At 41.7% G+C, this 17,116-nt stretch overlaps 1 protein-coding gene across 1 annotated transcript in view; it reads left to right on the plus strand.

Annotated features, from left to right (window-relative positions):
• The window catches only part of mfsd2ab (MFSD2 lysolipid transporter A, lysophospholipid b), a 57,447-nt gene that overhangs the window by 34,339 nt on the left and 5,992 nt on the right, over nt 1-17,116 (plus strand). Inside the window, exons 6-11 of the mRNA XM_055656345.1 lie at nt 1,494-1,660; nt 1,832-1,922; nt 9,286-9,407; nt 11,228-11,311; nt 14,441-14,524; nt 16,359-16,471. Coding sequence (XP_055512320.1) covers nt 1,494-1,660; nt 1,832-1,922; nt 9,286-9,407; nt 11,228-11,311; nt 14,441-14,524; nt 16,359-16,471 — 661 coding nt within the window. The remainder of the gene's footprint in view (nt 1-1,493; nt 1,661-1,831; nt 1,923-9,285; nt 9,408-11,227; nt 11,312-14,440; nt 14,525-16,358; nt 16,472-17,116) is intronic.

Below are 17,116 nucleotides of genomic sequence, written 5' to 3' on the forward strand. Positions count from 1 at the left end.
CTCACGTCTCATGCTTTTCCTACTTCCTTTTACTCCACATTCTTTGTCAGCCAGGATCACTGACTCTATTCCCCTTCCTTTCTCCATGGACTGCACTTAAGAAAATTTCACTTCAAAACCCACACATAATTTACTTCCAATTTTTGATTCTAATTGATGAGGAAGAGGCCCATTTCCAGTCTGAAGACGGGTCTCGACCCGAAACGCCGCCCATTCTTTACTCCAGCTTTTTGTGCCCATTTTCCACACTTCAGAGCTTTGCCTTGTAACTGTGCATTTAATTAGAGGGCTAATTAAAAAGACTATTATTTACCATCCTCATTTTCTGAATGGTATTTAAAAGTAATCCTTACTTTCTAAACATTGTACAAAGCTCCCTCTTTCTATCACCCCCTTTGCTATTTAATCCACTTGATCCATTCTCGAGTTTTGTCTATCCACACATTGCGAGGAGTAGCGTTCCTAGAGGACCATCTGTATCGCAATTTTCCGTAACACCAACCATTGAAAATAATTTGCTGCTTCTTTCATATTTCGAGTTTATTTGGTTATTTTTATCAAATAAATTCTGTTGGAGCAAAGTTTTATTCTCTATCCCAATTTTTTCTTTAGTGGCAAATTTCTATTTTGTAACTTGCTATGATACAGAGGTGCACTGTGCCCAATCCCTCAATGAATCATTGTTCAGCAGAAAATAACATCCATGTCAATTTTATAGAAAACATTTGCCTTTAACAGCCAAAATTAAGATGGTGAAATGTTCCCATTGTCACATAGCCACAGTTCCTGGACCTCTCTCTAACTTTCCTGCAGATCTATTCAAAACAGTCTTTCTATATTCAACAGGGTGCAGTGTAAAAGTTCCTGCCTTTTTTTTAACTCTGTAACAAAATGGATTTGATCCTTAATCACTTGAGCCAGATTGCACACTCCATCAACCACTGTTAAAGTAGACGAATGAATTTATCAGTAAAAATAAGATTATGGAAATTCAAAAAAAATTATCAGTATCTATCCAGGTTTTTCTATGAAATCAGGACCGCCTTCTAATTTGGTTTCTGCTATTCTACCTTAAAAAATACTTCAATTTCCTCTCCTATTGACACGTAGAGCTAATTACAATACCATTCTACTACTTTATTATGTGTGGGGTTTTTTTCTTCAATACATTTATCTCTGAGGACAAAATATAATTCTGGATTTTCCAGGGGATACAGGTGATATGGACACCAAGAGTATTGGGAGTTTATAAGCAAGTTTTCTGTTCAAAATGGCAGGGTGGGTTGGTGGAAGAGAGGTCCTGTGAAGTTCATAATTTATAGGAGCAGATTTAGGCCATTCGGCCCATCGTCGACTCCATCATTCAATCATGTCTGATCGATCTCTCCCTCTCCACCCCATTCGCTTGCCTTCTCCTCATAACCTCTGACATCCGTACTAATGGAGAATCTGTCCATGTCCGAAGTTGGTGATTATTCCACCTTCTGTTGTAGGTATGACTGTGGAGGTGCTGGGGACAGTATTGGGAACGGCAATACAAGGCCAGATTGTCGGTGGAGCAAACTCTCCATGCATTCACGAGAATGATATTAATGCCTCAATATCTACAATTGACATCAACAGCACGCAGTACAACTCCATCACTTCCATCACCCAACTGGTAGGTACTCTGCCTCTTATAATAATCTGCCTTCAGTTCATAAAGATCTAAAGTCAAAATCTGAGTTGTAGATTTGTGTATGTAAAAAGTGCATTTATATTACTTATTGTGCATTTATATTACTTTTCTGGAATCCCATGATTGATCCGTACACTACTTCTCTTTGTACAGAAAAGTGCATACATGATGGCAGCCGGGGTTATTGGTGGTGTGTATATTCTGTGCACCATCATTTTGTTCGCTGGAGTCCAAGAAAAAGAGGGTAATTCATGTCTGTTTATTAATGAACATAATGCAGTCACAATATTCAATGGGGGAAAAGAAGTAGATTTTTGCTTGTATATTTTGAAGAAAAATTCCACTGCCTTCGACAACAAGCATTTATGGTGTTGAGTGCCCCTGTAGAGACCTCTACAACACAAAGCTCTGGATAGACTTTTTAGCTCAGTGGTGTGGGTGTGATATACCATTGAAGGTACAACGCAAGGTGCTGGAGTATCTCAGCGGGTCAGGCAGCATCTTTGAAGGACGTGGACAGGTGACGTTTCAGGTTGGGACCCTTCTTTAGCCTCAATATAATTCTAGTCTGAAGAAGGGTCCCGACCCAAAACATTGCCTATCCATGTCTTCCAGAGATGCAAACTGGCCCACTGAATTATTCCAGCATGTTGTGTTTTATGCACTATTCCAGCATCTGCGGTTCTCTGTGTCTACAATGTTATAGGTGCGGCTTTCGGATGACACAATGGACTGGATGCAAATAACTTCTCGACGAAACTTCTAAAGAGTCAGACAATTACCTCAGTTCCCCAGGCCAATATTTACTCAGCTCAAATGTTAAAGTATATCTGATCATAATCATGTTGATAGGGTGATACCTTGCCATGGACAACTTAGCAGTTTCCTATCTCGACTACGACTACTCTTCAAAAGGACTTTATTGCCTATAAAGTTATGAAAGGCGTAATACAATTAGGAGTCGCTTCTTTTAATGCTGATTTGTCATGTTTTTTAAACATAGATGGATACTAGTGAAGTATACATAGATTTGTATTTCACCTGCTTTGTTTAAAATTGCGTTAAGCTTGCAGGAATAGGCAATAGGCTCAGTAATCATTCAAAGTTACGTCTTTGCTTACTCCCCTTACTTAAGAGGTTGCGGCATAGTGGCGCAGCGCCAGAGACCTGGGTTCAATCCTGACTACGGGCGCTGTCTGGACTGAGTTTGTGCATTCTCCCCGTGACCACGTTGGTTTTCTCCGAGTGCTCCAGTTTCCTCCCACACTCCATAGACAAACAGATTTTTAGATTAATTGTGTTTGATAAAATTACAACTTGTTGCTCTTGTGCGGGAGATAGTGACTGGGTGATCGCTGGTCAGTGTGGACGGTTTGCCAAAGGGCTTGTTTTCATGCTGTATCCATAAAGTCTCTCTCTTCCTTTCATCCTTGCCATTCTAACTTTCCTTTTGTGCTGCTCGACTCCCCCTCTCGATTTCTGTATTCTCTCCTTCCACATTGCGTGGCAGAGCATCTGTTCTGTATTTGGGTTCCAGTGTGCATCACCATCTACAACCACTTCCCTGCTGACTGCCAACCAAACATAATCAAAAACTGTTTAAAAAAAAAATCAGTGTCCTTAAAAGTTCCCTGGCACATTTGTCTTAAGTCGGCAGCACATAAATAAAATATGTGCAAACATTGCCTCTGGGATCCTGTTGCGATGGAAAATTTAATCGTAAAACTAGCAGCAGCATCAACATAAAATACAAAATGCCACAAAGACTGTGAAACAGGCTGCATCTGTGTAGAATTAACACATCCGTTTGATCTTTCAATCTGAGGGAAGAAATGGCTGCCTCCTGTACAATAAATTTTCTATGATTCATAAGATGAGTTTTGAATGCTTTTCATTGGCGCCATTTCAACTTGTTTTCACTCTCTCTCGTAATGCTCCTACTTTAATTTGAGGAGTGACGGTGCCCAGTGAAGTTAGCAAAGGCTGAGGTTTTAAGATACAACAAATGAGACGATTTTCAGTAAAGAACACAGAGTGCTGGAGTAACTTGGCAGGTCAGGCAGCATCTCTGGCGAACACGGATAGGTAACGGTTCGGGTCCCTTCCTCGGACTGAGCAGGGACAGGTGACGTATCGGGTCGGGACCCTTCTTCAGTTTAGTTTCTGTGACAGACTGGTTTACTGCCCAGCTTTAGCCCGAGGGAAAATACCTTTCACTATGATTTAAATAATCATGATTGGCCAGGCATAATTGCAAAAATCTCGCTCTGTCGACATGGCAATGGAAGCATTCCAAACGAGGCTGCTGCCTTGCGATGGGGAATGGTGCAGTCCTGCAGGAAGGCCCCTCAGCTCTCTGCCTGTGCCAGTACTGCGAAATTGTGAAAAAGAGATTGTATTAGAATATCCACTAATGTGCCCTCCATAATGTTTGGGACAAAGACCCTTTATTTAATTATTTATCTATGTGCTTCACAATCTGAGATTTGTAATAGAAAAAATCACATGTGGTTAAAGTGTACCATGTCAGATTTTAATAAAGGCCATTTTTATACATTTTGGTTTCACCATGTAGAAAGTACAGCAGGGTTTATACATAGTCCCCCCCATTTTAGGGCACCATAATGTTTGGGACAGCAATGTCATGTAAATGAAAGTAATGTTTAATATTTTGTTGCATATCCTTTGCATGCAATGACTGCTTGAAGTCTGCGATTCATGGACAGCACCAGTTGCTGGGTGTCTTCTCTGGTGATGCTCTGCCAGGCCTGTATTGCAGCCATCTTTAGCTTATGCTTGTTTTGGGGGCTAGTCCCCTTCAGCATATAAAAGGCATGCTCAATTGGATTCAGATCGGGTGATTGACTTGGCCACTCAAGAATTTACCATTTTTTAACTTTGATAATCTCCTTTGTTGCTTTAGCAGTATGTTTGGGATCATTGTCTTGCTGTAGAATGAACCGCCGGCCAATGAGTTTTGAGGCATTTGTTTGAACTTGAGCAGATAGGATATGTCTATACACTTCAGAATTCATTATGCTACTACCATCAGCAGTTGTACCATCAATGAAGATAAAAAGTGAGCCAGTACCTTCAGCAGCCATACATGCCCAGACCATAACACGCCCACAACCATGTTTCACAGATGAGGCGGTATGCTTTGGATCTTGGGAAGTTCCTTCTCTCCTCCATACTTTGCTCTTGCCATCACTCTGATATAAGTTAATCTTTGTCTCATCTGTCCACAAGACTTTTTCCAGAACTGTGGTTGCTCTTTTAATTACTTCTTGGCAAACTTTAACCTGGCCATCCTATTTTTGCGGCTAACCAGTGGTTTGCATCTTGCAGTGTAGCCTCTGTATTTCTGTTCATGAAGTCTTCTGCGAACAGTGGTCATTGACAAATCCACGCCTGAATCCTGAAGAGTGTTTCTGATCTGTCAGACAGGTGTTTGGGGATTTTTCTTTATTATAGCGAGAATTCTTCTGTCAGCTGTGGAGGTCGTCCTTGGCCTGCCAGTCCCTTTGCGATTAGCTCACCAGTGCTCTCTTTCTTCTTAACGAGGTTCCAAACAGTTGATTTTGGTAAGCCTAAGGTATGGCTGATGTCTCTAACAGTTTTATTCGTGTTTCTCAGTCTCATAATGGCTTCTTTGACTTTCATTGGCACAACTTTGGTCCTCATGTTGATAAACAGCGATAAAATAGTCCAACGGTGATAGAAAGACTGGAGGAAAGACTAGGTGCTGAGAGCTCTCTTATACCTGCATGAAGGAGGCTATTAAACACACCTGAGCAATTACAAACATCTGTGAAGCCATGTGTCTAGGGTCTGAAGAAGGGTTTCGACCCAAAACGTTGCCTATTTCCTTCGCTCCATGATGCTGCCTCACCCGCTGAGTTTCTCCAGCATTTTTGTCTACCTTCCCAAACATTATGGTGCCCTGAAATGGGGGTACTATGTATAAAAACAGCTGCAATCTCTACATGGTGAAACCAAAATGTATAAAAATGGCCTTTATAAAATCTGACAATGTGCACTTTAACCACATGTGATTTTTGTTTCTATTACAAATCTCAAATTGTGGAGAACAGAGGCAAATAAATAAATGATGGGTCTTTGGCCCAAACATTATGGAGGGCACTGTACACATCCCCTGTGTAATGGCATTCATGACATTGTCTTCACTAGGTTGAAAATGGGGCCCCAGTGGTTGGCATTCAGTAACTTCAAGATGTTTAGACATGTAAGTGGATGAGACAATCCTTTTGAATTCTTTGGGAAAGTACATGGAGTTCTTTTTTTCTTCCCAAATGAACACAGACTGTTCACCTTCTGATACTTATGCAGTATTTAATCAACGAGGCTTAAAACATTTCTCTTCATGTTGCTCTCTTTAATTCCTGTTAGTTAAAATACTTGGCTTTCAAGGTAACTTTAATATTTAACAGTCTCTTGTACAAATATTAAACAAACAGGCTCTGGACTCCTTTGCCATTCAGAGTCACTTAAAAGGGAGGAAGAGATGATACAGCAGGTCCTTTGGGCCGTGTGCAGCCTAATTTGGTATCCATTATGCCTTAGTTAAGTCATGTGCACTAAACCTGTGTCAATTCCCTCCTTTATCTCAAAACAAACAACAAAGTGCATGTGTTCCTGGCAGCATTTTCTTCCAATAGTCCCAATTTTCTAATCTAATTCCATGCAGAAAACAGTGGCTAATTTTGTGTCCGATAGTCTGTTGCATCCAAACTCTTCAAAGCTGTATTTGTCCTATTATGAAGCTGCTACTATCCTCTTAACCCAGTAGCAGATGATGTCATTAGTCTGGCTACATGAGGCTTGATTCAGGTCTGAAATTGGCTATACATGGGATCCAGCATAAAACCAGTGGATCTATACTGTGAACAAAACACAAAGTGCTGGAGTGAGTCGGGTAGCATCTCTGGATAGGTGACGTTTCAGGGCGAGACCCCTCTTTGCCCGAAGTCAGGTCCTGACACAAATGATGCCGCCTGATCTGCTGAGTTACTCCATCGCTTTGTGATTTGTTTGAAATTCCATCGTCTCCGTGTAGATCCATACTATGTGGGTTTGGACATTTGGGCAATTTGCGAATTTGTATTGGTCCATGAAAAAACAATTTCTGTGATGAGCTCCAGATACACTTTTATATCAATTGCATATGTTGAAATGAAGAAAGACTGAGGCAAGAAATATGGTAATCATGGCCAGTGAAGGCTATGGGCACTGTACTGTTACTGAAACTCTAACCAAAACAAAAATATGATGTTATTCCTCTGTGCTCGTGACTGATCTTGGCTCGGTTGTGGAGCGGGGTCTAAGCAAGAAATGAAATATTTCCGCTATCTTTGTGGCCCAAACAAATTGTAACGGTATCAAATACAAAACAAGTGACAGTAAATAGTCATGCAACACAAAATAGACCCTTTGGCCCAACTCGGCTATGCCAAACCAAGGTGCCTCATCTAAGCTGGTCCCATTTGGCTCATCTGCTCTCCCCTTCTCTCCCCTTCTCTCCCCTTCTCTCCCCTTCTCTCCCCTTCTCTCCCCTTCTCTCCCCCAACCCAAACCTTTCCTATCCTATCCTAGTATCTATCCAAGTGTCTTTTAAATTCAGGATTGGTAGCGGGGGAAGCAAGAGGCACGGTCTCCATGACAGCATGATTAGCAAGCTTTGGTTGGTTGAGGGTAGTGATAAGTGGCAAAGAAACAACAAGATAAGATTTTCACTGCATGTCACATCTGGATCAGATTACACTCATTTTCTGCAAATTGATTTAGTGCCAAACCTGCCCAAGCTGACATAGGTGATCTCATTTCCTCCCAAACATTGTTTGGATAAACAAAGCATTCTGCCAGGATTAAGGAAAGACAAAGAAACAAGCAACTCACCTCCATATTCTGGCAACCATTCAACATTGAGTTAAAAGGAACCGGACTTCACTGTGTGTGTGGTCAGACACGTAACCATAGAATTCCAAAATATCAAACCATTTTTTCTACTTAACTTCAATCCCCTTTTCTGTCCAAAAAAAATGTTGTTAATACTGTAGAGCAGTTTTACACAGACCTAGGGCGATACTTTCTATGAGAAAAAAAAACCAAGGAGGTGATTTGCAATAGAATAGAAATTTTTTGCATTGAATTTTTAACGTTGCAAATTATTTAGAGGGAAATTTTATAATAATAGATTAACACCTTTTAAAATGGCACACGAAGCGTTTATATACTTATTAAACCTTTATATTGGAACACTAGCATTAAATTAATTATTTTTCATAGTAAAATTTAATTGGTGAATGAGCTGTAGTTATGCTGCAACATGACTATAATTCAACATCTGGATGTTGAAAAGCGGGCTGTTGATATTTAAGCGATTGGCCCTGCAACTTTCTCCATTTCTAAATAAACTACAAGATTAGTTTAGAGATACAGTGTGGAAGCGCGCCCTTCAGCCCACCAAGTCCATTCCACCCGTTCACACTAGTTCTATGTTATCCCACTCTCCAGTCCACTCCCTGCACACCAGATGTGATTTACAGAGGCCAATAGGCCTATAACCCTGCACCTATGGGATGCAGGAGGAAACCAGAGCACCCAGAGGAAATGTACGTGTGCCTCAGCTACCTCCCTTGGCAGTTCGCTCCATATACCCACCAACCGCTGTGTGAAGAAATTGCCCATCAGGTTCCTATTAAATCGTTCTCCCCTTACCTTAAATCTATGTTCTCTGGTTCTTGAATCCCCTACTCTGGATAAAATGTTCTATGCATTCACCTTATTTATTCCCTCAGGATACATGCAATGTTAATTTACACTTTTCTTTTGCTGAGCGCCATTTCTCCTGTTGGTTGCTTTGGGGATTTCTCAGCGGAAAGATTCTTCACAGGGAGGACAATTCGGCATTAGTTAATGAACATTATAACAGCCGCCCTCAACTGCCATCAACTTGGGTGCTATCAGCATACTTTATCACACACCGGCCATCTTCCTTGCTTGTAAAAAGCACAGGCTGAATTAAACTTAATTTACCATGGTATGCTTTTGTTTTAAGCAAATCATGCAATTGAAGGAAATGGAATTCCGCATTGTGGTTACTCAATGTACAGAAACCTGCTTTAGCTTCCGTACAAGGCAACTTCATGTTTAAATAGAAAGATCTAAATAGTTTCACTTCATCTTGCAGTAAATAGTTGGTTACACCTCAAATGTCACTGGATTTCATTTTTTTAGGTTCGGGTTTAGGTTTATTATTGTCACAGTGAGTAGTTTTGTATTGCCTACTATCCAGTCAAATCAGATACAACTGTACAAGCCAAACTCAAGTACAATAGGTAGAACGAACAGAAAGGTGCAGAATATCTTAATTCTGTGCATCTGTTAAATAATTAATACTCTGAGGTGGAGATGACGAATAAAGGAGTAAGCCACTCTTAAATGAGGGACCCAAACCTAAGCAGCAAATATTATGGACTCTGGAATATTGAAACAAAGTAAAGTTACTATGGGACCTGAAGAGCATAGCTTATGTGAGTTGGTTTTAACTTCATTTTGATTTTTTTCCCCTTTATTTCTGTACCTAGATCCACACATTAGAAAGACACAGAAACCATTCTCGTTTTGGAAAGGGTTGAAACTGGTCATGAGCCACGGACCTTATGTGAAGCTGATCATTGGTTTCCTGTTCACTTCATTAGCTTTTATGGTAGGATTTGTTTGTTTTTTTTCAATGTTCTAAAAAAATTCTATTGGGATATCACTCTGCATCTTGTATCTGTGATTCCCAATCTCTGCAGGGAGTATGTCCAACTGCAGCTCCTCTCAGATCCCATAGGCAGGTGGGAGCAGCAGCTGGAAGCATTGAGGATCATACAAGGTTATAGAAAGAAAAGGTGTTATCAATCTGATGGGATTATACTATGGGGGCCCCCCAGTAGCCAGTGGAAGATAGAGGGACAGATTCCTAGATAGATTATGGAAAGATGCAACAGGGTTGGCATGGTATGTGACTTTTAACATCCCCAATATTCACTGGGACAACTTTAGTACAAGAACCTTCAACAGAGGAGAATTAGTTTTAAGATAATCATGAATAAGGCTGCCTAGATATTAGAGAAAATACTGTATAGGGTAGGGCACATTACTACATTATTAGACAGGAGCTTGGAAGAGTAAATTGGGAGTAGTTGGTATTGGGCATGTCCTTACCTGACACGGAGGAGTCATTTAATTACCAGCCGATCAAAGCTGCAATATGACTTCCTGACTCTTGTCCTCAATGCTCCAACTGATGAACGCTCAACATGTCATGGGAATCAGAGTGTACAGAGGCGTGGAAACATGGGTTTAGCGATTTAAACTAGAATCTGGGCCCTAATGTGGTCTAGGTTAGCCTGGAGGGATAATTCATTCAAGAACATTACAGATTGGAAATTAGAGATTAATTAGTGGCTAAAATGACATCCTAATTGTGCTAATATAGAGCATGGAATATTACAGGAACTGTAAGTAAGTGCTCAGCATAAATACCACCAAATATTATTTGTAAATTTAGCTTAAGAGATTATTTGGGGCAATCCTGGGTATTCGCTTTTAAGTAATATGTGACTTAAGTAATCAATAACTTAAATTCAAATAAATCAATAAATCCTTGCAAAACTGCATGAGGGGCAGATCAATCTACAAATAGGTCGCTGAAGTAGGATTGGCTTGGAAAATTACAGCTGTGTCTGAGTATAGAAGTGGGGAGGTCATGTTGCAGTTGTACAAGACGTTGGTGAGGCCACATTTAGATTATTGTCCTCAGTTTTGGGCACCATGTTATAGGAAAGATGTTGTCAAGCTGGAAAGGGTACAGAAAAGATTTACGAGGATGTTGCCAGGACTCGAGGGTGTGAGCTATAGGCAGAGGTTGAGTAGGCTGGAAATCTATTCCCTTCAACACAGGAAGATGAGGGGTGATCATATAGAGTTGTATAAGACCATGAGAGGAATAGATCGGGTAGATGTTGAGAGTCTCTTGCCCAAAGTGGATGAATCGAGGACCAGAGGACGTGGGTCTACAGTGAAGGGGAAAAGATTTAATAGGAATCTGAGAGGTAACTGTTTCACACATAGGGTGGTGGATGTATGGAACAAGCTGCCAGGGGAGTTAGTTGAGGCAGGGACTATCCCAACATTTAAGAAGCAGTTGAACGGGTACATGGATAGGACAGGTTTGGGGGGGATATGGACCAAATGCTGGCTGGTGGGACTCGTGTGGCTGGGACATGTTGGCTGGTGTGGACAAGTTGGGCCGAAGTGCCTGTTTCCACGCTGTATGACTCTGACTCTATGTAAGGCGAGGAAGTTGAGGAAGGGAAATTGAAAAGAAAGTGGGACATTTTAATTTGTTGCTTCTGCTAATGTTTAAATCCTCCACAAAGAGAAAAAACACACTTAAGGGTCCAAGGTTCAGTCACTTGTATTGTTATATATTCATGATTTGTATAAATTTATTTTACACAAAATATGTTCTTCTTTTAGTTGCTGGAAGGGAATTATGCTCTGTACTGTTCCTACACTCTGGGCTTCCCAAACGACTTCCAAAATATTCTGCTGGTTATCATGGTAAGAATCAGATGACGTTTGTGTAAAGGACATTGTTTGTGTACAGGAGGGAAAAAACAAAGGGTGGTGTCATTTAAGCAGTTCACTACCACAATGAACTAATCCCAGAAGCAATGTGTAGGAAGGAACTGCAGATGTTGGTTTAAACCAAAGATAGACTCAAAAAGCTGGAGTTACTCAGCAGGTTAGACAGCACCTCTGGAGAAAAGGAGATCTTTTCTCCAGCGATGCTGTCTGGCCCGCTCGGTTACTCCAGCTTTTTGTGTCCAATCCCAGAAGCAAGTTGTTTTTAAAAATAAACCATTTCAAAAGTGCAGTCACATCAGAAATGTGCTTAAGTTGAAACCTCTCGCTTCCAAGAACTTTAATTCAACTCGATGTAAAGTGGAGAGTGACTGTTCCCATTTGGACCATCACTCTGCTTGTGATCAACGGAAATCACAAGGCTTTATATTTCACTCCTTCCCTTTGCTCCTTTAGTTCAGAGATACAGCATGGAAACAGGTCCTTCATCCCACAGTGCCCACGCCGACCATCGATCTCCCGCTTACCCGCAAGTTCTATGTTATCCCACTTCCTCCTCCTACTCCCTACACACTACACACTGGGGGCAATTTAAAGGGGTCAATCAACCTACAACCCCCAATGTCTTGGGAATCTGGGATTAAACCGGAGCGCCTGGAGGAAACCAACATGGCCACAGAGAATGTGCAAACTCCGCACAGACAGTACCCAAGTCAGGACCGATCCCAGGTCAAGTCAGGACCGATCACCAGGTCTCTGGAACGCTGTGAGGGTAGTTGAGCCCCACCAGTCACTGATGTCGCTCGATTCTGGAGAGAAGGCTACGGGATACTGATGATCAGCCATGATCCTTTTTGGCGGTGCCTCTAGGGCCTTTGCACCTAATTTCTATGTTTCTATGCCAGCCCTCCACCCTTCTGATTCCAATTCATGTCCCCCTCACTTTGTCCCCTCCACCCTCGCCAATCAACCCCCCATCCACCTATCATCTATCCACCTATCATTTGCAAGGCTTTGCCCCACTCTTTCCTCTCTTGTTCAGCTTTCTCCTCTCTATTTCATCAATCTGAATTGGGGTTCTGACCCGCACCATCGACTTGTTCATTCCCTCTGTAGATGCTGCCTGCCCCACTGAGTTCATGAAGCACAAGTGGCGGCACAATGGCACAGCGATAGAGTTGCTGCCTTAGCGCCAGAGATCCGAGTTCGATCCTGATGACGGGGGTACTGTCTTTACGGAGCTTGTATGTTCTCCCTGTTTTCTGCACGGGTTTTCTCCGAGTGCTCTGGTTTCCTCCCACATTCCAAAGCGGTGCGGGTTTAGCTAGTTGGCTTTGGTAAAATTTGTAAATTGTCCCTAGTGCGTAGGATAGTGTTAAATTACGGGGATCGCTGGCCGGCACGAACTCGGTGGGCTGTGCTGATTCCGCGCTGTGTCTCAAAACTAAAATAACTAAACCAAACTAAAGGGCCACTTTATCCATTTTATTTTAAATTGCATCTGTTGGCCACAGCACCAGGGCAGCTCGAGCTGCAGAGAATATGCATTGGTGCAGAATGTAATGAATTCCTTCATTAGCCTTCTAAACCTGCAGATTTCCACAAACTTCTATAATTTCTAAATGTGCTTAAATAGCATAAGATTATAATGAACAACTTTACGTGGCCAACCCCGTTCCTTTCAGTTGTAAATAGAAGCGTCTGTATTTAGCAGATAGTGAAGAAGTCGTGGGTGTTCTTGAGCTGAACAGTCATGTCTTTGTTGTGGTGATTTCCAGTCGGCCCGACACGGGGAGATAGATGCATGTGTATTCTGTTAAACCAGCCCCATTGAGTGAGAGACACTTTCTTCAGTGAAAATAATGCTTTCAAAAGCGCCTGGTTGAATTCAAAGCTGAACAAAGGTTCCTGGAAATCATTGAAATTCAGAGTAAGAGACACTGAGTCGGAGCCAGCTAGTGTCTGGAGTGCATGAACACTTGTGTCGTAGCTCTCCTGGGAGCAGAGTTGGAGACCTTTTCATAGTCCTCCAGTATTCTGATCTTTTCATTATCATTTCTCAATAGCAGTTTTATAATGGACAATTCACATGCAATGCTTTTGGAATGAAAACAGTTTTTCCAAGGACCTTATGCAGATAAGTGTGCATTTAGTTAAGCACACAATGTAACTGTCAGCACTAGATTGTTGTAGGTCGATGGGAGGAGTGGGAGACCGGTGGCAAGGAGGCTGTGCCTGCTTTTGAATACTGCAGGTTTGTTCCTGCTTAAAAACATCTCATTGAAACAAGGGCGGGGGGGGGGGGGATGACAGGAGAAATTCTGGCAGTGATTCTTATTAAGAGGTGCTGCAAGACATTAGTCATGGGAAAAAGGAGGGAGTTGCAGTGAACTCCATTCTGTTGAAAGTTCTGTCTTTCAAATGATCATCAGTAACCACAGGCTGAGGAGAAAATGAAGTTTTGATTTGAACGAAGTCACATTATTTCTATCGGGATCTTCACTTTTACAGGATGGGGCTTATAACGATTTCTTATAGATGCAATCTGTTCTAAAAAACTTAATGATGGTTAAATAATCCTGAAATGCTTACTCCCTTATACACACAACCAGTTTGACTGGTGGCTATGCTGTAAGATTGGCAGTCGGTGACAGGCCCATATTAGGTAGAAAGTTAAGTATTGCCACTAAACGTGACCAAGGACCTAAATGTCAAGTAGCAGAATTTATTACATTAATAGCAGAATATTACATTTATTCATCCTGCCGCTTGTGGTTATGGTGATAGTAGTGTCAACATACAAATAAGACCTCTTTCTGAATTTGGAAAGAGCCATTCCACTTTAGAACTGAATGTGAGACTGCTGTCTCAGCAGATAGGGGACTGTACTCTGTTCACCACCATTTCTGCAAACACAAAACCAGCATCTGCAAGTGCCTCCACTTTCTAACAAGCTTGCTTTTCTCCCAAGTCAGTCTTTTAAAGACAAGACCGTCACTTTACAAACAGCATTGCGCTGCCCTAATGATTCACCAGTGTACGATTTCAAAGTCCACGTATCCAGACTTGTGATGCAATAAACAATAACTTCACTCTTTTTTACAGCTTTCCGCAACGTTGACCATCCCTTTCTGGCAGTGGTTTTTGACCAGGTTTGGCAAGAAAACTGCAGTGTACGTCGGCATCTCTGTAAGTTTGCCCAAAGTGCTTATTGCGCAGTGGGCTTGCGGGAAATGTTACTGCTTGCTTTTGAACAATGAGAAAAACCAAATAGGGCAGCATGTTAATCTATCGATTTAACATACAAGTCTTTTTTCTTGTTTGTTAAAATATTGGATAATAAATGACGAAGCCTGAATATTAATTGTATTGCTTGTTCTTTACAAGTTCAATATGCAAAATATTCTGGCAGGGATAGATAGATTCTTGATTAGTATGGGTGTCGGGGGGGTGTTGAGGAGCAGGAGGGAGAGATAGATCAGCCATGATTGAATGATGGATGAGACTTGATGGGCAGAATGACCTATTTCTGCTGCTATCACTTACTTCAGAAGGGTCCCAACCCAAAACGTCACCTATCCATTTTCTTCAGAGATGCTATCTGACTCGCTAAGTTGCTCCAGGTTTTTGTGTCTACCCACAGGATAAAGGGAATAGGTTTAGAAAAGTGGAGTCATTGTAATGAATGATTGCAGATCCATTTCAGGGTCCAGCATGCGGAGATTGGCCTGACTTCAGCGCCATCTTGGGTTGCTGATATATTAAGGGGGGTAACACATTTCACATTCATGGCTGATGACACTCTTGGCCAGAATCGTTATATTGAGGAGAAGTTTAGTTTTGGTTTCTGGCTGAGGAGTTCAGTAGTCCAGGTGGAGAGTGAATGTACCCTTTGGCCTTCATTCTGTGCAGATCAGAGATAAGGCTGAATATTAATGGTTTGGAGCATTGTGGTGCTTGTTCTTTATTTCTAATTCAAAATGCAAAATATTCTGAAGAAGGGTCCCAATCCAAAACATCACCTGAACATTTTCTCCAGAAATACTGCCTGACCGAGTTATTCCAGTATCTTCAACATACAAAAAATTGTTGAATTGCCTGTTTTTTCAATTAATATTCAATCAAGTAAAAGATTGCGTTCACATCTAGAGAAAAAGTTATCTGTAGACGTCTATTATTGTCCTTTAATGCTCTATTATTTTGTTGTTCTCTCTGCAAAACTAGGAAGAAATAAATTAGATCCTTTTCTAATGTACCTTGAACAAATCTACAATTGCCCAATCTCAGTATTAGCCAAATGATCAATAATAGGGTTAGCATAGGTCCCGATAACGATCAAGATGAATAGCGATACAGAGCCAAGCATGCATCAATATTGCACACTGGGTTGCACTGTGCAGTCAATGATCGGAATTGTGTTCTGCTCTATCGCCAATTCAAGGCTGTCGACGTGGATCTTGTATGTTTCCATGTGCCCTCTTTCAAAATATTATCAGATCACTTTGCTTATTTAGAAGTTGCTACATGGCCCAATAGTGACTTACCGCCAATGACTGCATTGAAGTTAAACAATTCAAATGCAGTGCTGGCAATTTCAACTGGAGCTTACGATCCCAGTCTTTACCCTTCAAATACTGGACCAACGTTTAAGTCCTTGGTCAAACTCTCCGTTTTGCATTCTGGAGATGATCATTGTTTTTTCTTTATTTAAAAAAAAATAATAATCCGTTATATCCTGATCCATTACATGCTTGACCAGTTTTATCTGACTCTAGAAGATGACCCGAGTTTACCACTAGCTGGCTGTGTCACTTCTGCTCAGTTTAATGAGTGTGAAGTGACTGGCTGTGATCACAGTGGTGGGAAATCGGGGCCATTGTGTCTGAGTTACCAAACCTCAAAGGAGAATAGGGAACAGCAGAACAATAGCACCATTGCTGCATTCACAGTTAATTTATGCAGTATTCCCTTGGTCGCCAATAGAATTCTAATGTCAACATGTTTTTGTTCCGCTCCTTTGCAGTCGGCAGTCCCTTTTCTCATCCTGAACGTTCTGGTGAAGGCCAACCTAATCGTGGCCTATGTTGTGTCATTTGCCTCTGGAGTGAGCGTGGCTGCTGCTTTCCTGTTGCCATGGTAAGTGAAACGTTTCTCAGCAACGCCCGACTATTGTGACTGGCTTTGTCGTTCTGCTTCAGTAATAGACTCACTTGGGCAGTTTGCAACCCAGCAGTAAGAAGGGTCTCGACCCGAAACGTCCCCGTTTCCTTCTCTCCAGAGATGCTGCCTGTCCCGCTGAGTTACTCCTGCATTTTGTGTCTACCACCGGTATGAATGTTGATTTCTCTCATTTCAAATAACCCCTGCATTCCCTCTTTCCTTACCCCCCCAGCCTAGTCATCCTTCTAATTCCACTCTTCACATCCTTGTACCCCTTCATTAACACTTCTTCCCCAGCCACCAATGGGCCATTATGGGCTCCACCCTTCCTTGGTCATGCTTTGTTTCGGCCTTTTCCTTTTCTTACCTCCAGTTCCTTCCCATCTGCTTTCAAATCTGATGAAGGGTCCCAACCTGAAGCATCACCCATCCTTTTTCTCCAGAGATGCTGCCTGACCCACTGAGTCACTCCAGCACTTTGTATCTGTCTCTGCACAAGCATCATCTCACACTCATTGCAGAGTTTTGCTGGAAGAAAGTGCCCTGTTACATTGAGCGTATTGTGCGCCCTTTTGCAGTGGACCTCAGAAGCAAAGCTACCAAGTGGAGCTGCTTCCATTA

The sequence above is a fragment of the Leucoraja erinacea genome, chromosome 26 (assembly GCF_028641065.1).
Source record: "Leucoraja erinacea ecotype New England chromosome 26, Leri_hhj_1, whole genome shotgun sequence".
Lineage (NCBI taxonomy): Eukaryota > Metazoa > Chordata > Chondrichthyes > Rajiformes > Rajidae > Leucoraja > Leucoraja erinaceus.